General features: G+C 54.3%; 5 protein-coding genes across 5 annotated transcripts; 3 read left to right on the forward strand and 2 right to left on the reverse strand.

Annotated features, from left to right (window-relative positions):
* Positions 1-1,066: 1,066 nt before the first annotated feature.
* On the reverse strand, positions 1,067-4,419 carry M406DRAFT_340144 (kinase-like protein; the record flags this gene model as incomplete). Its single annotated transcript, XM_040921529.1, has 3 exons — positions 1,067-2,995; positions 3,055-3,648; positions 3,727-4,419. The coding sequence occupies 3 exons, from the start codon at positions 4,417-4,419 to the stop codon at positions 1,067-1,069; spliced, it is 3,216 nt and encodes a 1,071-aa protein (XP_040775528.1).
* A 7,434-nt stretch (positions 4,420-11,853) lies between these two features.
* M406DRAFT_259468 (GPI-anchored wall transfer protein 1) lies at positions 11,854-13,472 on the reverse strand (the record flags this gene model as incomplete). The annotated part of the gene is made up of 2 exons (XM_040917297.1): positions 11,854-13,302; positions 13,368-13,472. The coding sequence occupies 2 exons, from the start codon at positions 13,470-13,472 to the stop codon at positions 11,854-11,856; spliced, it is 1,554 nt and encodes a 517-aa protein (XP_040775529.1).
* A 1,796-nt stretch (positions 13,473-15,268) lies between these two features.
* On the forward strand, positions 15,269-16,085 carry M406DRAFT_322647 (uncharacterized protein). The gene is made up of 2 exons (XM_040919672.1): positions 15,269-15,431; positions 15,529-16,085. The coding sequence occupies exon 2, from the start codon at positions 15,552-15,554 to the stop codon at positions 15,726-15,728; it is 177 nt and encodes a 58-aa protein (XP_040775530.1). The 5' UTR covers positions 15,269-15,431; positions 15,529-15,551; the 3' UTR covers positions 15,729-16,085.
* A 367-nt stretch (positions 16,086-16,452) lies between these two features.
* On the forward strand, positions 16,453-16,895 carry M406DRAFT_55875 (uncharacterized protein). Its single transcript, XM_040924560.1, has one exon. The coding sequence runs from the start codon at positions 16,482-16,484 to the stop codon at positions 16,731-16,733; it is 252 nt and encodes an 83-aa protein (XP_040775531.1). The 5' UTR covers positions 16,453-16,481; the 3' UTR covers positions 16,734-16,895.
* A 425-nt stretch (positions 16,896-17,320) lies between these two features.
* M406DRAFT_322648 (uncharacterized protein) lies at positions 17,321-18,424 on the forward strand. Its single transcript, XM_040919673.1, has 2 exons — positions 17,321-17,813; positions 17,963-18,424. Exons 1-2 carry the CDS (start codon positions 17,405-17,407, stop codon positions 18,181-18,183), a joined length of 630 nt encoding a protein of 209 aa, XP_040775532.1. The 5' UTR covers positions 17,321-17,404; the 3' UTR covers positions 18,184-18,424.
* Positions 18,425-21,447: the final 3,023 nt, after the last annotated feature.

Here is a 21,447-nt window from a genome sequence, read left to right on the forward strand (position 1 = left end):
CGCAGATTCATTCGCCCCCCTCCATGGCCACGATAATGAAACATCACCACCAATGCTGGACTCGATTGCAAAGTTTCAAGAACACAAGCAGGCTATGTAATGCAGGAGCTGTGAGTTGGAGATTGGGAAAGATAAAAGCTGCTAGATAAATCCCAGTCAGTGCTTGATCGACCTCTTGACTTCCTTCGCCGCCTTCTCATGGTCGTGTCTGTAGCAGCATGCTGACACACATCCCTAGTTCCAAGCCCTAAGAGATGCTCGAGAGGAGATTAATGAGGGAGAATAGAACGGAATATCATTATAGGAATAGAATGTATGTGTTTGTGTTTGTGTGTGTGTGTGTGTGTGTGTGTGTGTGTGTGTGTGTGTGTGTGTGTGTGTGTGTGTGTGTGTGTGTGTGTGTGTGTGTGTGTGGGTGGGTGGGTGTGTGTGTGGGTGGGTGTGAGATTGAGTATAAACAGGCAAACAATCAGCAGACTTTATCTCGAGGCCCCAAGCCAAACCCGGTTCGCCTTTCAATTCCGGCTCACTCAACAAATTCTCCTCCCTCCCATAATATAAATAAGAACTTCTTTCAAGCCTCCCAAAGATACACAAAAGAATTACCTGGCGGCGCCAGCCAGGTGTAAGAACAGTCTTCAAGCCCCCAGTAAATGAAATGAAGCTTGAGTGATAGGTATCATCGTCATCTCTACCTCGCTTTCCGTAGCATGTGAAACATTGCAATGCGGGTGATAATCGAACAGTCTGCGGCTGGGTATTTGGTCTTTCTGTTGTCCGGCTGCTTCGGCGTCTAGGGACGCGCAGCTATCGTAATATGATGGTCAGCACGCTGGGTGCTTGCTGCCCGATCGCCTTTCGAAGCGAGCCCTGGTGACTGTATGGCTCCAGCTACATCAAAAGGCGGCGGTGATGGGTATTTCGCGACGCTGCAAATCCAGAGATCGTCTCCCACTGTGTGATGATCTCCCCTCTGCCCGGGTTTTGGGGGGGGGGGGGGGGGGAGAGTGTTGATGACTTGTTGCAATTTCAACCAATTCTCGTGAGACCACGGTCCTCAAGACATTCATCGGTCCTCACCACCTCTTGCCTTCCCTCTCCTACGGAAAAAGTCCATAACCCTCCTAGCCGCTCCACTACTGCCCGCAGGACCGTGCCGTTGTGTCTGCGAGTATTCGTCCGTATCGTAGGCATCAACGAATCGCTTATTCTTGGATAGAACACCGCGGCCACCCCTACTAGGAGTTCTCCTGGAGTCGGACTGGTCGAGCGAGTAGGCCGATTGGTTTGTTGGCCGTTGAATGTGCTCAGCAGACGAACCCGAGGCACTATTGGGGGCTGCGCCCTGCTGCTGCTGGTGCATCATACGAGCCTGCGCCTGGTTCTGCCTAGCATCTTGCTGCCTTTGGTCCAGATGCGTATTTGCTGGGCCGTACTGATGCTGCTGATACTGTTGAGCCTGGCCAGGTGCCGAGGTTGGGGCGGGTCCCTGAGGATGTTGTAGTTGAGCATACATGCCGTCGATGTCGGTAGCATCCGGCGCGTGGGGTTGCTCGAAATACCGTCCATGTTCATCAACCTGCGGCGGATCCTGGGCCGCCAGGCTCGGTTGTGAACCACGCTGGTCGTAGCCGTCATCCTTTCCGAGCCCAATGGCCTTCAGGGAGAACGAGTTGGGCAGCAACGAGAAGCGCTTGCTCTGCTTATCGAGAGATGTCGACGACCCTGTCATGCTCCCAGACCTCTTCTTCCCTCCCAGGCCGAGCGAGAACGACCGCCGCGAGGGCTTCGAGTCCATGGACGGACGTCCCACAGCATCGTCGGCGATGGGCTTTGTCATGCTGACAGGAGGATACCTCTTCTCTTCGGGCCGAATTTGTTGGCTCTTGCGGTTCCGATTGCCGAAGAGCGACCCGCTCCGACCGAAGATCTTGCCGCCGATTTCACCAATCGTGTTGGATCGCCTGTGGCCCTTGGTGTCGCTGCCAGCATCGGAGTATCCGGAGTTGCTGCCAGGTTTGTTGTGCGTGTTGGCGGAGAGTCTGCCGAAATCTGTGCTCTGCGTATGCGCGTGACCAGAGTGTTCGTGGTTGGAGCGACCGGGCGGTTGTTGTATTCTTCCATGCACGTTAGTATCAGCAACCATAGGGGCGGACGGCTGGCCATACTGAGATCTCCCGCTTCCAAGACCCATTGAATTGGCTGACCCGCCAGTCATGGGACGTCCTGAAGCGCCCATGCCAGAGCTCATCCAGGAGCCATCAGAAGCTGCTCGTGTAGATTCCCGACTCGTCCTAGATGGCGCCACGTTCTGGTTGTTGTTCATGTGCGAGCTTGGCGGTTTCCTCGAAGAGACGGGGGGGTACTGCGGGCCTGCCGGCGGGTCTCGGGGCAGCGGCTTCTCAGGCTGAACCTCGACGGGCCCTTGACTACTTGAGCGCGCCTTGGTCTTCATGGAGCTGCCACCCTGGGCACTGCTGGCGGTCTCGCCACGTTGTGTCTGCGTATTGGGCGCGACGTATTCCACCTGCACAGTCCTCCTCTTGTTGTCCCTCTGCTGCTTGGCATGCGCCGCAGCCTCGGCCTCGGGATCGACAGTACCCTGCTTGCTAGCCAGGCCGCCGATGGCTGGCGCGGGCGCGGCCTTTCTGTGCGCTTCCCTGACAGAAGCACTGCGGCCCATCATTGGTCGGTCGTCCTCCTCTCCGACGGTCGTGTTCTGGATCTCCCCTGGTGTGGTCGTGCTGCTGGTGATAAACTCGACGACGTGCGCGTACTCGCTCAGCCAGCTGTGCCTGGCAACTTCGAAAAGGTCGGCGCGCTTTCGCGGGTTCGGGACTAGTATTCGTCGCAACAGGTCGCGTGCATGAGGTGTTACATACTCGGGAAAGGTGAGAGGGGTGTTGACGATATACTTGTAGAGCAGATTAATGTTGTCACCTTCGGGGTTCGCGGGGTCGTCGTCGAAAGGCAAATAGCCTGCCAGCATGGCGTACTGAGATTGTGTCAGCCCCGCCTGGAAGTGAACAGATTAGCTCGAACTGGGCGACTCACCAATATCACACCACAGCTCCATACATCAACCTTGCGACCGGTGTACAGCGAGTCGCTGACGACCAACTCTGGAGCGGCATAGCAGGGGCTGCCACAGCTTGTCTGCATCAGATCGCCCTTCCTCAACCCATTAGGCTTCACCTGGTTCAAGCCCATGCGCTTGACAAATTCCCGGTCGCTAAGGTTGTTCTCCTCCTCTTCGGAGAGCTCCTCCGTAGGGTCGAATGTGTTTGCAAAACCAAAGTCGGTGATGATGATGTTGCGGTTGCGGTCGAGCAGGAGGTTCTCCAGCTTCAGGTCTCGGTGCACGATACCCTTCTTGTGCAGGTACCCAACGCCGGACACAAGCTGGGCGAAGAGCCGTCGGGCGGCGTTGTCCTTCAGGTAGCGATGGTTGAGGATGTAGTCGAAAAGCTCGCCACCTGAAGCATACTCTAGGACGATGCCGTAATGCCTCTCAGACTCTTCCATCTTGTGCAGCCGGACGATGTTGGGGTGCGTCAGCTGCTTCAGGATGTGGACCTCACGCATGATCTTGGCCATGCGAGACGGGTTACTACCAAGCTGATCCTTTTTGATGAGCTTGATGGCGACCTGTACAGAAGCGGGTGGTGGTTAGCCTCATGAGCCTTTGGTATTATCAACTTGCCAAGGCTGGGTCGTTCGTCTTACCTGCACGCCGCCCTCCTGTTTCCAACCAAGCTTGACCTTGCCAAACTCGCCCTCACCGATAGTGTTGCCCAGAATGTACTCGCCAAACTTGGTGTGCTTTTCTCGCTTGCTGTAGTCGTGTCTGCTCCGGGTACCACGCCGAGACTCCTCACCCTGCTGCTCACCGGCTGTGGCGGCGGCAACGGCATCATCAAGAGCTTCTGACGGGTGTCGGTGCGACAGTGCGGCGCGTTCACGTTCCCGCTCGATGTCGACCTCGGGTTGTGACACCAGCATTGTGTTTAATATCTCACTCGCCTCCCGAGAGGGACCTTGCGGGGTGGACGATGCGCTGTGTTGTGTCCGGATAGGCATTGCGACTGGCGGCGCGTTTGTCCGTGCGGGCTCTCTCTGGCTACTGCTCGGCTTTTCTGACCTTCGACTGCGGCTGCCATCCTCTTGATATACATGGCTCGCACCGGCCTGTCCGTTGACATCCGCACCGCCATAGCGCTGGGATGCCGACCGGTCCGCAGACTGCTGCTGTTTTCTCGAGGACGTCGAGGCACCGCCAGGATTGCCCGGGACCTGCTGGGACGAGGTGCGTGGGGGCACGACAGCGGAAGGCATGTTCTTGCGACGGTCGGAGGAGGAAGGCCGGTCGTAGGTAGTGTTGACGGGAATGGGGGACGCAAGGGCGGCGCGGGAACTCATTGGGGAATTGGTCTGGGAAGGGGTGTCTCCTTTGTTGACTCCGTTACCGTTGCCGCTGCTGTGTTTCCTGGAAGGGCGGTGAGAAGCTGAGGAGGGAGGGTTGATGTTCTGAGACGTAGCATAATAGGGATCACGGCCTGGAGACGATGTCAATTGTTGTTGCTGGCGACCAGTGCCGGCGGACGAGGTGACAGCTAGAGGCGGTGAGCTGAGGGTCGCGACGGATGTTGCAGTCTGATGAGGCGTGGTCTGTAGTGCAGCCGACGACATTTTCCCACGCAAGGGTCGCGCGGAGGGGTAGCAAGTCGAGGGTGCAGGAAGATCGATCGGTCCAGGCGGTGTGTGTTGCAGGCAAAAGTCGTGCGTTGCGGTGCGGTGCCGTGCGGTGCCGTGACGTGACGTGACGAGGTAGGTGCAGGGGAGGAGGTGTGTTTTGTGTAGGCGCTGCGACACGACCCGCGGTGGGCTTCTTTCGTCCCTTCTTCGCAGGAATGCAGTCAATTGATTATCGACGTGACTGACTTGGCGCGACTCGGCTGGACCTCTTCTCGGCGCAGCCGTCGCCCGCAGTGATCGAAACCGCTCGAGTTGGGCGAGGATTTGGTAGTATGTAGTAGGTAGGTAGGACGGCGGATTGAATGGCGGGAAAGGGGGGCGCGGACGTTGGGCCGGTAGGGTGTGTTTCGGGAGACGTTGGGTTTAGCACGACCTGCTAATAACCTCTGGGGGGCCAACGTCGGGTCCTGAAGCTGGCTGATTGCAGAGGGTGAGGTGTCGCTCGCTGGCTCCCTCGGTTCGGGCCACGGGTTTCCCAGGTCTATGAGGTCGCAAAATGCGGGAGTAGGAGGAGGAGGAGGTGGAGGAGGGTCGGGCAATTGTAGGAGGGAGGGATGGGTCGTGCACAAGGACAAGGACGAGGAGGAGCGACAAGCAGTAGCCGAGAGCTAGTATCCACAGCCTCGACGTTGCCTCCAGCGCCTGTGCTTTTTTTCTCCCTCTCCTCTTTCCCTCTGGGATAGGGCGACGGGTCGAGCGAGGGGTGGGCTGCTGAAGAAAAATAGGTGGGCACGACTAGTGACTTTTCTTTTAAGAAAGAAAAAAGGCAATTAAGAGAGAGAGAAGAAGAAGAAGAAGAAGAAGAAGAAGAAGAAAAAAACGAAAAATAGAAAATAGTAACCAGGCGTGGCAGGCAAGGTTAAGGGACGGGATGTCGCCCAGGAGGGTAGTAAGAGTGCTGTTGTGCCTTGCTTGTTTTGTATCCGTAGCTTTTTCCTTGTCCTTGGTCCGGGCTGGGCTGAGACTTTGTGTTGGAAGAAAGAGCCTGAACTCGGACCGTTGCGTAATTATGCACTGCAGGTGATTTAAAATAAGTGCCCAAATTTCCAGCCAGTAATGCAGAGGACCCAAGTTTTGTCAGGAAGATCTCAAGAGGCTCGGGTACCAATTGGCCATGCGAGGGCGGGGGAGGGTCAAGTTGTCTGCTATGACGGTTTATGGTATCATGGCTGCCCTGTGCTTTCACAAAGTTGTGGTGGTGGTTCGTCCAGACAGGCCCCTTGGCAAAAGTCACAAGTCGCAGTCCTGCAACACGGGCTTTGGGAGTAGCAGGATCTAGAGGGCGGTCAAGGGTCCTGTTCGAATCTGCAGGTAGGGTACGGAGATCTGTTTGTTGATGGATCGCCGTGGATTCGCTTTCCACCCCTGTGCCTCGCCCAGAGAGTCTCGATTGGTAAAGTGGATGGCACTTGTCGACTCAGGCGTGGGCACCTTGCATGCATGCCCACAGGCACAAACCTCCTGCAGGTAAGCTTGGTGCAAGAGCCTCTCTGGCGCTCTCTCGCCTTGAACCCCTTCCTGCAAGCGCTCTAACGCCCTGCCGACGTGTTCCTCAGCCTGGGCCTAGTTGTGTTGCTTTTACTTGTCGCTTTGGCCCCAACGAATCCTGGCCATACGCACACCCCCCTCACTCTTGCTGGTGACAGCTGGCGGCTTGAGCAGGCCAGGCGCGACACGATGGGCGGTAGAGTCGTAGAGTTGAATCGATTATTCAATTATCCTTTAGGCGCGGCCGTGTCGCAGGAGGCCTAGTTCCGGTGGGGAATGTGCTGGTTGGGTTGTGTCGAGGTCAGGTCGTGCTACGGTGGGACAGAGGATGTGTACTATTCGACAAAAAGAAGGGGCGGAAGAAAAGGGAAGACAAGAAAGGAAAATGAGAGACTGTGACTTGTCAACGGGATACACGCCGTTGACGTCGACGATGACGAGGAGGAGAGAGGAGGAGGAGGAAGCGGAAAGAGGGTGAGGAAGAAGGGGGGGGGGTGTGGTTGGTTGGTTGGTCCTCTCGGGAAAGGGAGCAATCTGGTGGTGATGATGCGAAGGAGGGAGAGGCCGGGTCTCGAGGGCGGGCCAGGTCAAGGGATTGCAAGGAAAGAACGGGGTCCTTGTCACTCACTCACTACTTCTCTCTCTTGTGTGTGTGCGCGTATGTATGTTTTTCGATTGTCAGTGCGGTACGAAACCACTTCACTATGTACATAAATAACCACCATGTACATGACACAATCACTTGATTTTGCACTGCAATCGCTACTTCTACAGCACTATAGTAATACTCATTCTGCTTCACAGCCCCTAACCCAATGGTATGACACCAATGGCAACAGCAACAGCAGCACTTACAATGATCAATGTCAGGGCAAGAAGGCAGGAAGCGAGAGAGAGAGAGAGAGAGAGAGAGAGAGAAGGGACAGGCAGGCAAAAGGCAGAGAGGTTGGGTTGGGCTAATCTCAGCAAATTGAAAGCTCGTTTCCCTTGTGTTCCTTTTGAATTGCTTCCTTGGTTTTTCCCCCTCCGCCGAGCCATTTCCCAGGTGGCTCCACGCAAACATGTCAGCCCGGTCAATGCACGGCACTTCAAATCTCACCAGCAGGCGAGCCCGACGTCTCATTTCGCTGTGCAATCCAACCCAACATCGCCCTCTCTCCATGAACTTTAACAATAAACAAAAACAAAAAAAAAACAGCAGCAACGCAGATGCCCCCCGAGATGTATGCCAGCCAACCTTCTGCCTCTTGTCATTCTCCTTTCCTCTCTCTTCCCCTCCCTTTTCCCTTTCCCTCTTCTCCCTCAACACGGCATCTCTGGTCTAGCTCGTGTCGACATTCCCAAGATGGCTTTCTCCCGCTCCATTGGCAATCTTTACCGCCCCCTTGGGCTGACCTACTTTGCTAGCCTGCGGTATCAGCCGGGGACATGCCGGTTGTTTTTCATGGCAGCTTGTACTAGTAAATCACGGCTTCATGCGACGCCATCTAATCTTCCAAGATCAATCAGAAACCACGTCAGTCCGAATTTTTTCCTTTAGAGCATTTTCCCTTCTTTCTTTTTTTGTTTCTAGTTTCAGAGGCCAAATGGGCCTTGGCAATACCAAAAGAGGATTGCCTGGTGTAAGGAGTCTCAAGTTGCTTTGCCCGTTGGGATAGACCTGGTGATGCTATGTACTATCCCCGAACCAAGGTAATCCACCATGTCTTTTGGGTAGCAACAGAGGGGACGGGTCACAGCATCTCCCATGTCTCAGCCCCCACCGACTATCAAGTTGCCCTCGATGGAGAGACTCGATTTCCCAACCAACCAACCTTGGGCTCCTGTCAGAAACTCTGGGTGATGGACCCGCGTGGAAATCGCACGGTAATAAACTGGTGTGGTTTGAAGACACCCGCACAAACAAGTCGTCCCTGTGTGATTACGGTGACACGGCACCGGTCAATCTGCTTGCCTGCAGCGACCTCTTTCGGGCTTCAAGGCCCTCGTATGCCTGTGCAGATTGAAGCTGGCTGAGCTTTAGTGACCGAGGGGCAAGGGGGCCTGGGCTGGGGAGGCAGCAGAATGCCAGCGCAGGTACGACGTATCCGTGCATATGCATCTAGCTAGCATGCCAGGCACGGCGAGGCGGATACTACCTCCCGGATCCACGATAGCTTCAGCAGCCGGAGACACACAAAAGGAGAAAAGAAAAAAAAAAGAGGGGGGGGACAACCGAACCACCAAAAGCCACTCCAGTGCGAGTCGCCAGCGAAGCGCCGTCGTCATTCGAGACGCACCTTGGCCCCGATTGAAGTGGAGGTCGCCATGTCCAGCTGATGTACTATGTAATGCTGCTGAGTTCTAATACTGGTGCTGGTTGGGCTGGCACCTGTCCCCATATCTGTGGCTCTCTTCTTGTTGCTGCACCTCTGCGCTGGTCATCACATTATTTCACAAGCTCTCGTGTCGCAGTAGCGTTCATCCCAGGCCAACAGAACAACGCTGGTCCTTGGCTACGCTATCAGCCGTCTCCACAATATCCTTCCAGAAGGTCGGATCGAAGCATGTGACACGGGCAGGATTTTGCATGGTGTGACCATCGTTGATGGATGCCCAGCCACAGGCATTTTTCCTTCTCGTCCTGACGATCTTGCCGCAGAACGATCAGACGAACAGGAAGGCGCAAAATGAAGCAGAGGAGAAAAAGAAGAAGAGCGGGGCTTGACTGTCTGTCTGTCTGTGTGTCGAATCAAGTCTTGGAGAGAAAGAGATAGAGGAGGGCCAGATTGCACGTTGTCTTGTCTTGCCCTGTGTACCAGAGTAAAACATGCCTTTCTTCTTCTCTTTCCAATTCTTCTTCATTTTGCGTCTTCCTTCTCGTGTTGTAAAGGTGTGACGGCGCTGGGATGAGACAAAAGAAAATTACGTAGTGGCCCTCAGCTGTTCCTGTTCCTGGATTGCAACCCGCACTTGGCCCCGCGCTAAATACCGCTGCCGACAGGGCCCAGGGTCTGATGCACGGCAACCTTCTTCTCCCAGCTCAATTATCCATCCATCCATTCATTCATCTCTTCAGACCTGCCATGGGGTTTGACATCCATCTATGGTAGTCTACAAGTTCTATGGCTGCAAGTGTACGACCACTTGCGGTGTTTTCAACTCCCAAAGCCCCCATTTAGCTGTCGACGGGTAGACGAGAGAGAGACCTCGGAAGGCAGGGTAGCAGTCGGTTGCCATCAACAGTCCACCGCCGGGCGCTGATCTTCATCATAAGCAAACACGCGAGGGTATCAACAGCGCCGGCAGACCTTGCAACTTGTGGGCGATATCCGAAGAGGACATCCCCGACCTCTCTTTTCTCCTTCTCTCTCCCTCTCTTCGTCTCGGTGTATATCTTACTGTATTGAAAGCTCAATCCCACACAACAAGAAAAAAAAAGACAATCAGGAATATTCCGCTCGCGCTAACATATCCGACGAGTTTCAACCCCCCCCCCCAACCTTTTTTTTTTTCTTTCCCTCCCCTTCCCAACCTCTTTCTAGGCCTGATATGTGACCCGGTAACCACAGTCGCAGCTACAAGGGCCAGGCCAGCGCCCTGGCACGGCCCCCCGGCATACACCTTTGACGTCTTGTTCCTTTCTGAAGGGTTCTTTTTCTCTTCCTCTCTCTTTTTTCCCTTTCCCAACCCAAGTTGTCTAAGCTACTATACATCCACTCATCCACCGGCTCTGACTGACCAGGGCCAAGTTTCGTGACCAGCGCATGAATGCAGCAAGGAAACAACCCCCCCCCCCCTTTCTTCTCCTCCCCAACGGGACAGCCGACGCCGGACACGCGGCTCGCCTGTCGATCACTGCTGTCAACATCTTCATGCTTTGCTGCTTGCCATGTCACATGTGTGTAAAGAATTGTACGGCCAGCGGAACAGATTTCGTTGGCAAAGGGGTCATGGGGTGCGCCGAGCGGGTTGCTCGCTTCGCTCAGTCCCTGCTGTTATTCATGCGGAGAAGCCCGGGGGGCGGGCCAGCGTTTCATTCTGTAATACTCTTTTGTCTTGATATTCTTTTTACTCCCCTTACACACTCTCTCAGGCAACAGCTTCTCGGCTTGACGGAAGCAAGCTGTGCTGTCTTGACAGCAGGACCCAAAGAATGTCGTGTCACATGCATGGGATTCGTAAATCCTCACGGCTGATCGTTTTGCTGTTCTAATTCCTCATCATCAGTATCATCCGCACTATCATCTATCTGAACATGATGATCTCATCCTCAGCGGATCGCCTTGACTACCTAGTACAAAGCCAGCCATATGGACCAAAGCCATCATCTGGGACACATGGAAGGTTAGAGAAGGGGGATGAGTGTGCCATTGTTCTTATGTATCTGGGAGGATAAGGATCGTGGTGAGCCCTTACAGCCACACCGTAGGCGTGTATGTGTGTGCCGTCACAGACAGCTTCGTACCTCTCCAGCTCCATCATCTCATCCATCCCGCTTTCTCCTCAACTTGCCAACAGCAGAGACATGTCTCACCACTCTCTCGAAACATTACACTCTGTGGTCTGCCGCAGAAGAAGTAAAATGACAAGGCTAGCTGACCGCCTCGATGGCGCTCGGCCGGGGCCGGGGGCGGGGGGGATTGTTTGATCAGTCTATGGTCTCGGGACGTCTTTCCGTCTGTGTCGCAAGTGGACGCCGTAACGCCCTCAAAAAAAAAAAAGGAAAACCAAGAACGGAACGACAAGGTTACTTTCCACAAGCATCAGTGATATACTCAAGAAGACGGAAAAAGAAAAGATCAAATCCTAATGCTAATATGCTCGTCCATCCATCTTGTCTCTGTAATTTCGAGTTCGGCAACCCCTCCGGTCGGCTTTCATGTCTTCCATGTCCTGTCACTTTTGTCATACTACTGGGGGGGTGTTGGGTTTCCTTTGGGGGGGGGGGGGGGTTGATTCACCAGCCGCAGCAGCTGGTGGCCCAGGTTTTGAGTTCAATTTTACCTTTGACCCTTTGTCCACACATAATTCTGTGTCAGAACAAGCCAGCAAAACCCCCAAGGCGATCACAGGGCTTCCGGAGCAAGGCCCGGGATCTCTTCTGGGCTTGCTTGACCCACACACCGGAGTTGGCCGAGGAGGGAGGTCCCGAAAACAAGGTTCCAAGTCGGAAGCCCGGTTTCCTCCCACAAGGGGCACACCATGGATGCTACTGGTAAAAGCCGCTCTGCTTCATATCAGTATTAATGCGAGGGAAAAATTCTGATACGGAATGACGGTTCGAGGCGACATGTTTCTTTCTTTCCCTTTCCCAGGTCAGGATGACGCAGCTACAATGGAATGTTTGCTCAGTCCTTAGCATATCCCGTCAAGAGGAGGCCTCCAGAGCTACCCGCCGTGACGCAACGAGCATAAGACCATGCAGATTACACTATAAAGTGAGATTTATGCCCTGTTCCCCCTCAGGGGTATGCGCTATCCGCCAACATCCATGCAAGGAGGAAGGACAGCAGCTCTGCGAACTATGTCGTGGATCTCTGGTGAGACCTTGACACAGACATCGAGGCCGAGTATTTTTCTTTTCTTTCTTTCTTCTTCTTCTTTCTTCCCCCCCCCCCCAAATGTCTCTCAAGACAGCTTAATGTTAATATTATACGCATCCAGTGCGACTGCCACAGCAGTCAAGACTGCGCTGTACGCGACAAGGATGCCAATACTCCCCACCGGACCAACATCCAACGTCGGCACCGTCATATTTACCAGCCCGGTCAGGAGATTCGCCAACAAGAAAATGGCAAGACCATTGCGGTTGTAGGCACGGAGCACCCTGCTCGTCGCCAATTCGTAGGCTTCCTTCTCAGATTTCATGTCCACAGCACTGTAGAATCCCGGAAAGCACAGCGTCTCGACCAGGCAGTACGCGAACAGCTGCAGCGAGCCCAAGGCGGCCACGCCCAGGATGTAGGGCAGGTTCGCAAGCCTGCGAGACACAGACAGGCCTGCTCCGTAGTTATAATCCGTGGCCAAGAAGTACAGCGCTGACCATATGCTGCACCACACAGCCAGGGTCATCAGGAGCGTCGTCCTCTGCGTCGCGCCACCAGAGCCACTGCGCGGGTTGATCTTGCGCGGCAGGACATACATGCCCGTGTCCTGGCCGGTGAGGAAGATGGCCAGGTAGCCCAAAAAGCTGAAGACACCCTCTCGGTTCCTGGACAGCAGGTCCACCCTGGGGGCAGTGAGGATATAGGCCTTCAGGCTGGTGCTCTCCAGTACCACCTGGTATGCCACGCCGAGGATGAGCGCGAGGGCCGCATACGACGGGATGATCTTTAGGGCCGACTGGAAGAGGGCAACAAACGGCGGCAGGAAGGCCAACGTAAAAAAGAAGTTCCAGTGCACCCCGTATTCGGTGACATGCTCGGCATAGTCGAGCCCCTTCACGCTAAGCAGGCGGACTATGCCTAGGACAAGGAGGGGTACGGAATGGCGGCATGCGTTGGCGAGCCGCCTGGGCAAGGTCGTGACCATTGCACGGCTGCCGCCTGCGTGGGCAGCACGTTCTTTGAGGACGGGCCGTGCTGCGACCACACCTGCAGAAAAGACAAAGGCGCCCACGCCGACGTCCATCAGAGACGTGCCCCATGTCTCCACTTTCGCGAAGCGCCTCGGGAAGATGCGAAAGTCAACGGCCAGAATCGCCAGAGAGGTAAGGACCAGTATTGAGCCGCGGAAGAACGTCAGGAATGGCTTTGTCGAGAGCACATCAAGGTCCCGACCGCCCGCCTTGTTGTTGTTGCTGCTGCTGCTGCTGCTGCTGCTGCTGCCGCCTGACTTGGCGGCGGGAGGAAGCTGGGGCTTCTTTCTCCGCGCGCCCGTGTTAGGTGGCAGGGCGCAGACAAGGAGGGCGGGTGCAAGGAGCAGTATGATGAGCAGGACTGCGCTGTTTGCATAGAGCGTGATGGCGAGCAAGGCAGCGCCGATGTTGAGAAGGTAGTCGACGACAAACCCGAGGGCCGTGTAGGGCCTGAAGAAGGACTGCCGCGCCTGCAGGACCGACCAGACCAGGGCTGCGACCTGTTGCTCCGAGCATTCAGCTTCACTTGATCTCTAATCTCTCAAATCCCAGACCACCAACTCACTGGTAAGACAGCAGTCACCGCTACAATCTCGTTGACAGGGCCGCCCGTCAGGCCAGACACGAAGTCTTCCTTGAGCTGCTTGTAGCTGGCGGTCGAGTTAGACATCTTGAGAGCCCGCCGCGTCACAGAGTAACTGCAAGAGACAAGAAATCAGGAGGGAGTCTTAAAAAGGGGCATTGCGCGGCACAATTAGCCACCAACGACTTGTAAGGACAGGCTGGCATAAGTTGGTTGAGTCTCTTCAGCCTTTACGTGTGAGGGTCCCGAGGTAAAAGGGTTGTAGCTTCTCTGTCTGTATGTGTGTCTCGGATAGCCAGGAGCGAGCCAGCCTTGGCCAATGAGCGGGTGATACTGGAGGTACCAAGTGGGGAAGGCGTGCGACCCCCTGAACGACCTCCTACGGTAGCGGATTAAGATACGTCACCTCTCTTCCTTCATATGTATGCCCTCTTTCTTTCCTAGCATAAAACACATATCCTGTTACCATAGTAGCTTCGCTTCGCTCTCGGATTCAGCCGCGAGGAAATACGAAAGACACTTACTCAATGGGAGAGAACAAAGAGAAACAAGACATTCCAGTGGCAATGCTCGGGTATCGGGAGCTTCTGGTACAGGCTGCCGCATCGCCAAGACTGGCCGCTATCACGGGTCCTTTGTCCTCTTAGGGACACGGCGAAACGCATGTTCTTTGTTTTCAGATCCCTTAGAGACTCATGTCTTTGTTCTCAGACAAGAGCTCATGACGCTTGGCCACCAGCCCTCCGACGGAGAGAGAGAGAGAAAGAAAGAAAGAAAGAAAGTAGAGAGAAAAGGGAGGAAAAGGCCGTGAAAGACGCCGTACAAGACTGATCCTCATGGCGCGTCCCCCATCTTCCTTCGGGACTTTTGCCCTTCAAAGTTCCCCGGGTCTCCTGTGAGACGTCGTCGGTGCTGTTCTTCGATACTTCCATTGATATACTCAAATTCTTCAAGTTTGGACTTTTCTCACCTGTGTTGAGCGCCGTCGAGCCCCCTGTCATTATGATAATGGAGACACAAACGCGGAGTAGGCCCAACCTCGAAGTTAGGACGGACTATGTGGACGACTTTGATGAGATCCCAAAACCGGCCTTCCGAAATCATCACAGTGTCCTGCCCTCTATCAGCCCCCTGACAGAAAGGCCGTCGCCCAATCCTGTCCAACCCGCGACCCCTGGTTATGATGTTCTCATGAGACAGCATGAAAGGGCGGGGGTGGAAAGTTTCGAGGGTCGTGCCAGACAGGGCTCACTAGGAGGAGCCGGACGACCAGTCTGGATGCCAATGTCACCCATCGCGGAACAAAAGATGACAGAGAAAGTTGGGCTCATGAAGATGGAGAGTCCAAGGTAGGCACACAGACGTCCATGCCAGCTTTCACAACTAGTTTCTAACACGCGCGCAGCAAACCACAAGAACCCTTCCAGGGAACGCGGAGCCAGTCGATCGTGGCCGAGACCAGATCGATGCTGCTCTCGGGCATGCCAGCATCACAGGCAAATGACCTGGGCACGGTGAGCAATCGCAGAGTGTCCGTTGTAACAGCGATCTCGCCGAGGGGCCGGAGACAGAGCCTGGCCCTTCTCCAGCCGGACCTGCTGCAGGAGTTCGGCCACGTCTACCTCGGTGATCCAGCCAAGGCCGATGTCTTTGTGGCACCTACTTCACTGAGGCGCCGCAACAGCGGAAACGGGCAGTCAGACGGCATCGAGGGGAATCAGCTCGTGATCCAGGCGCGAGTCCGGCCCAAGACCAAGGACCGCAAACCTTTTGTCCTGACACGGAGTTTCGACCTCGACCAGCTCAGGACTACGATCCCCTCGACGCCCACGACGCCTTCGTCCTCTCGCCGCCAGTCGGTAGTCCAGCTGTCCTCTGAGGACCTGTCAAATCTGGCACGGACCCCGACGACTCCCCGGACTCCCCTGACACCGCTAGGCTCGGACCGGCGCCGGTCTAGCGCAACCGCATCCGGAAACCGGGTTGGTGATTACCAGTCGAAAAGAAGAAGTAGTAGCATCACCATCACCAAAGAGCTGCCAGTCCGTGAGTGTATTCTCTAAACACCTGCCCTGCTGTCCTCCTGTCTCTTTCCGAGCACACCAAAGTGCCCCGCTGATGTGATCGGTCTTTCTTGGTCTAGATCTCGCGTATGCACGCTCATACATGCCTGCGCTGGCAGCGCTGATGCTATCAGGCCACGTCAAGACCGGAGATTCCATCGACCTGCCGATGCCGCATCCCGAGGTCTGGCCCCAGACGCTGGCATACGTGTACACGGGCAGTGGAGAATTAAGCAAGGCAGTGGAACAGAATGTACTGCATCTGGGTGGCAGACTATAATGACACACATCATGGTAGTTGGTGGGAGAGCGTGTGGGTTTTCTTCCTGGGCAGAATGCACACTAACTGGCCATTCGTCGTGCGTTGTTATTGTCTTATGTCGTGTTTCCAGCTTTCTGGGCACGGTCCAGTTTTTCCCTCTTTTCTTTTCTTTTGTCCTTCTCAGAAGGCGCATCCAAGACGACCTGTTGTGTGAGCGTTGAGATTTTCGAGTCGCTCCAGGACGTGGTCATGAAGACAATAAACGACTGCAACGAGAAACATGGGATATGTGTTTAGGTCAGATCAGTAAGGCTATCAAGTCGATCAGCCTAGTTGTTTCTGGAATTTAGATGAATGATAATACCTGTCTCTGGGTGAGGAAAGAGTAGCTTTATGGGTGGGCCCTGACGCGTGACCACCGTACTTTCCTTTGGAACAATCTGCAAAACTGCCATCACAACGCGTCCGCTTTGCCCCAAATGGAATGAGCACTGCCAACAACAACATCAACGACGTCTCGAAAACGGTGTATGCCTGCAGGCACCCACGTTTGCCAGGGCCAAAGAGACTCACTACATATCACATTCATTCGCACCTATTGCCATGCCTGAATAACAAGCACAAGCTGGCCCCACCAACACAGTTAATGCACCAATGCGCCTCGTGTGGATGGTGAGAAGGAACCATCCGGATCAAGACAGCATCACAGGACCGGCGAGAGTCTATGATAATAGTGCGCCAGCATAGTGTTTCAGCTTTTGACCGCTGCAGATGTTTGCAACTGCAACCAGCGGTATTCTCCTTGCAACTGGCTGGTTCGTTCACATGTCAAGCTACGCTAGGATTCCACGTCCCGGGCGTCTGTGTATCCTCAACGGTCTAGAACTCCCCCGGCAAGACAACGTCCAGTACACAAGCCCGTTAGGACAGCCAGCTATCAACGTCAAAGTTGCTTCTGTGCTTGCTGGGTTGGTTAGGCGTCGTCAACAAGCAAACCTTATGCTTGCTTCTTCAGGACCTTGAGATCCACTTCGGGCAGCATCTCGCTCCCTTCTGTGCGACCTTAATTACAGTGAGTCAAGATGATCCGTAAGACCCACAAGGGTTGCCCTCATAAACCCTCGTCGAGCTCCTAGATTTGCAGCCATCCAATGTCTCAGAACGGTCATGATGTGCGCTGACCTCCACGACAGTCTCTTAGGCCTTTTTCTCTCGAGGCCCAACCGTGTCGTGTCTCTGTTGTCATCTCTTGGTAACAGCATGCTGCTGCCAGCGCCTGAGCATCAATCCCAAGAGAGCACCAATCATTGAAAGAACATTTTGTGTGAGGAAGAACCACAGGACTTCTGTTCTCCACAGCACTTACCACCATCGACATACACGAACTGTCTGCATCCTCTGGAAAGGCTCATCTCTGCCCACTATTAAGAAAGGCGGGACAAAGCGGGGAAAGAAGCTTGCCTCGTGGTCACAAACCCACGGCGATTGTCGATTATTCCAGAGCCCATCCTTTTCCGGTTGCGGACACATATCATTACTTTTCTCCAAAAAGCTGGACGGGGACAGGCTCTCTCAAGCAAAGGCAGGGCAGGGTTCAATCACTCTGGGCAGGACCGCGCGCCGTTGAATCGACTCGTCATTGCCCTGACCTTCTCCTCTCGTTGCGAAAAAAGAATAAGAAAAGGGCAGAGATCATGGTTGCACCTATCATTCTGCTGAATGGGTGGCCCGGCGTGGGCAAGGACACCGTAGCCGAAACTCTCAAGATACTCATCGGCGACGACAAGGCGAGCCTGGTCGACTGGGCCAAGTCAGAGAGTGAGAACTTTCTGCCGACTTTTGAAGACGACGTGGTCGCACAAAAGCAACGACGTGATGCATGCTTCGCGGAGCAAGTCGAGCACCCCACCACCCTGAAGAAGGTCGCCATCTGTACCGACTGCCTGCCGGACACTCCAGAGGGCAGGGCCATAGCTCAAGACTTCGAAACTGTCGCCAATAGAAGCAAGCGCATTTTGATTCCCATCTACCTGGAATGTCGCCTGGATGAGAACATGCGCAGAATTTCCAACTCGGAAAGAAGGGTCAGCCTCAAGGACAAGAGTAGGTCTTCCAGAATTTTTGTTTTCTCATCAAAGTATCCACCGAGATCTTTGACATGACAGCCGTACCCATGCGTTCTTACTCTTGCGCTATGAGAAATGAATGACTTCAAATATTGAGACTTACTTGCTGACATTCTTCACCCTCAGTCCGCAGCCCTAACGAGGCGCGCACGGTTAGGTCCGAGGGAGGCAAGCTCTTCATGTACGAGCAATATGAGGGCCTGACAATCAACACCACGACTATCCTACCTCACGAAGCCGCGCTGCAGATCCTGTCCTTCATGAGGGACTCGATCCTGCGTCGAGATGAGGCGCTGGTCAACGAAGAAACAACACCAATGGAGGCAAAGGAGCCCTTGTGGTTATGACCTCTGAGAATGGAACTGTCCGACCGTATTCAGTCTACTTCCTTCAGGACGATACCGAAAACTGCGTTGAATATATGGATTAGGGACGAGCGGCGTTACATGGCAGGCCGAGGACGCTTGGGAGGGCAGCCTTACAGAAATATGGACTTGATACCCATTTATCATTTGGTTTCGTAAAGGTAGTTGGGGCTCATTGATGCCTGATATCTTTCGAGAAGAATTTATGCGTGTTTCCAGTGCCACCATCAATCTGTTGTCAACTGCTTCATGCCTGGGCCTTTTGAACGACCTCCCATACATAGCCTACATCTCGATCAGTCAACAAGAATGCATATGTTTGCCTGGGTGGCCTCGTATGTAGATGCATAACATTCATGCTCCTCGGCGCAAGGTGTCTCCTCACGTCGTAGGCAGTAGGGCAGCACTGACCCTCTCGCAGTCTTGCGCCATCATCATCGCTGCTCCGTCTGCTTGATGCAGATCCCCTTGCCCTGTAGCGCTCGTACATGGTGTCTCGCTACACAGTCTTTCAACACCGCTAACGTGGACCGACTCGCATAAGTCCTGCAGAGAGGCTGGCAGCGCCGTTTCGACACCACATAGAAAACCCGACCCAAACTCGCCCATGTTCTTTTCTTCACCATTACGCTAGATGTCGGCAAGTCCGCTGTGGCAGTTTCCACGAGCGTTTGCATACGGCCGAACGTGTTGCTGTCTCGCCATTGGCTTGGGATCGTGTTTGCAAACCCTCACCTAACGTAGAGGCACTGGTATGGAGGGTGTCTTCCTTCCCAACCAAACGTCTGGTGGACAACCACGCTCTGTCATGATTAGAAGGAGAGCGACGGCTTTGAAACTTGTAGGGGTCATGAGGGAGGCCTGTTCATGGTGCTGGGTCTGTCGAGATGAGCTCGAGATAGCTCGTTTTGTTGGGGGCGAAGTTGGGGATTAGCATAAATTTTAAGCCTCATTTTCTGTAGGAAATGTCTGTTCTCTGCAGGGCTGCTGAATATTAAGTATTGTCTCCAAGTGTGTAAACCGCGTGCTCTCTCTCTCTCGCGCGGCGACAGACCTAGCCGAAGGTAGATATGAACTTACGTATAGACTCAACCCCCCCAACCCCCCCCCCCCAAAAAAAAAGAGGTGGTCAGCAACAAAAGGAGCACTTCGTCCTCCACACAAGATTCTTCCATGCGACCCATACATGCCCATATCGGTGGTCGGTTCACGAGAGAAGAGATTATACAATGCTGTACCTGCTGCATCCCCCAGCATAATATGAGGGCACTGCATTGTACAAACCTCAAAGACGCCGGCCACTCACGAACGAATGAGCCACCGGGAAAAGGGTGTGAGATGATTCGCCATTGATCCCCCCCCCCGGCCTTTCAAGCTGTTTTTCGTTGGAAGGCAGAGGTGCGTGTGGTGCTTCACACCATCATGAGAGTGAGGTGGCAGCCCTGGTCCGTTACAGACAATCTATCAGACCTGCTACATACAGAATGTATTTTGGGGCAGGGGGGTAGGGGGGGGAATTGGTCACCAAGGTGCTCTCCAGTTGGCTCGTCGTGCTCGCATTCGCTTGACGGGCACGGTACGGTCAGCTCTTGTCTCTTTGCAATTCTCTCTGGTGGGTAAACAACCATAAAAGTCGACGCTCTACTCAACAGAATGATTCCCCTTCTCTGCCCCCTCTGCAGCTCCAGGGCGGAACTGACCCGCACGCCTCTGGCGCAGTGCACACCCTATGTAGTATGGTATATCCCACAGGGACAGCCAGACTTTCTTGATGGTCCACTTCAGCCAGACTTCCTCCCTGGTCCACTTCCAAGATCTGCCTGTCCAGATGGCCTCCTCATGAGTGGGACCCCCACCGGTACAACGCAGTCACCAAACGTTGAAAAAGCTCGCGGAGGCCGGGTCCAGCTTCCGTCATGCAGGCCAAGCAAGTCTCTGTCCGTTTCAAGGAATGTTCACAGGCCTGGAAGCTGATTGCATGAAGCTTGCATGTTGACGTAAAAAGCCTTTGTTGCATCGACGGCCCCCCCCCCTCCCACCCCCATATATTCATTCTACCCGCATATTCCTACCGTGGTTGGCTGGGGCGTGGTGGGGGGGGGGGGTTTGGGGGCGTTGGTTTTGCGGGGCGACAAGTGTTATTCACAGCTCTCCATGAAGAGTACGACGCTCAACTCAGCTGGGATGCTTCCCTAATATGCAGTAGTATCATCCCCCAAGTACGGGCCCCCAAGAGCAGATCATCATTTGATTATTACATGTGCCTAAAGGAGAAAGACCGGCAATGCCACCTGCTGTGAAAGATATGTAATTATACCCCCGGGTTCTTTTCAAGGTGATATCGTATGGTTTAGGCCATGAGGATGAGGAGCAGGTCAAGCGCTCCACTGCATGCTGGTTATCATTGAGCCTCGCTCCCCGGCCCCTCAATCGGCTACAGTTGCCAGGCTGTCTGTTGTATGGACACGTCGCATTGAAGCAACTACTATGTAGACACAGCACGACATTTCTCAGCCAGAAAAATCACGGGACGAGTGGAGCAAGTGGCCTTGTCGATTAGTGCTCCAGGCCCTCGCTTGTTGACTATGTAGTACTCTCTCGTCAGCCCTCTCTCGTCGTTTGTATGTATGTATGTATGTATGTCTGTCTGTCTGTCTGTCTGCCTGCCTGCCTGCCTATCTGTTCCTGGCCTTGAGAGTACATAAAAGATATTGTGGTCGAGAGACGTCCGTTGTCGAAGTGATCAGCAACGACGATCTCGCCAAGCTTGGTTAAGAAGGGCGTTTCGGCCCGGCTGGACGGACGGCCGCCTCTCAAGTTGACGGGAACAAGTCGGGGATTTTCTTCATGGAGGCCGTCCCGGGGCGCCGTCACCGTGGTCGGCTCTGGTTGGAAGACCTTGGAGGACAGGTTGAGGTCAGATTACACTCCGATCGTCTCCAAGGGAAGATGTGTACCATCTACTAGGTAAGTATCCAGCTGCTGCTTCTTCGGACAAGTGTGTCCGCAAGCGAACAGAAGATGACCAGTCCCTAATCCAAACAAACCCTACAAATCGACAAGCGGACATTTGTACACGTACATTACCCGCCGGTGGATAAGGAAGAGGGCCCTTAGTCTCAATCGGGTCATTTTCGCACAAACTCGATGGTGCATGATAATGATGATGATGATGATGATGATGATGATGATGGAGAAAGGATAGCATCGGCCAGCACAAGATGGGGCCAGCCCACTTGGCCAAAC

The sequence above is a fragment of the Cryphonectria parasitica genome, assembly GCF_011745365.1.
Source record: "Cryphonectria parasitica EP155 unplaced genomic scaffold M406scaffold_5, whole genome shotgun sequence".
Lineage (NCBI taxonomy): Eukaryota > Fungi > Ascomycota > Sordariomycetes > Diaporthales > Cryphonectriaceae > Cryphonectria > Cryphonectria parasitica.

Coding starts and splice junctions, on each gene's coding strand:
- M406DRAFT_55875 (XM_040924560.1), top strand. CDS start 16,482: ATGTTTGCAACTGCAACCAGCGGTATTCTCCTTGCAACTGGCTGGTTC.
- M406DRAFT_322647 (XM_040919672.1), top strand. CDS start 15,552: ATGCCTGCGCTGGCAGCGCTGATGCTATCAGGCCACGTCAAGACCGGA.
- M406DRAFT_322648 (XM_040919673.1), top strand. CDS start 17,405: ATGGTTGCACCTATCATTCTGCTGAATGGGTGGCCCGGCGTGGGCAAG. Junction 17,814..17,962: donor GGTCAGCCTCAAGGACAAGA/GTAGGTCTTCCA, acceptor CTTCACCCTCAG/TCCGCAGCCCTAACGAGGCG.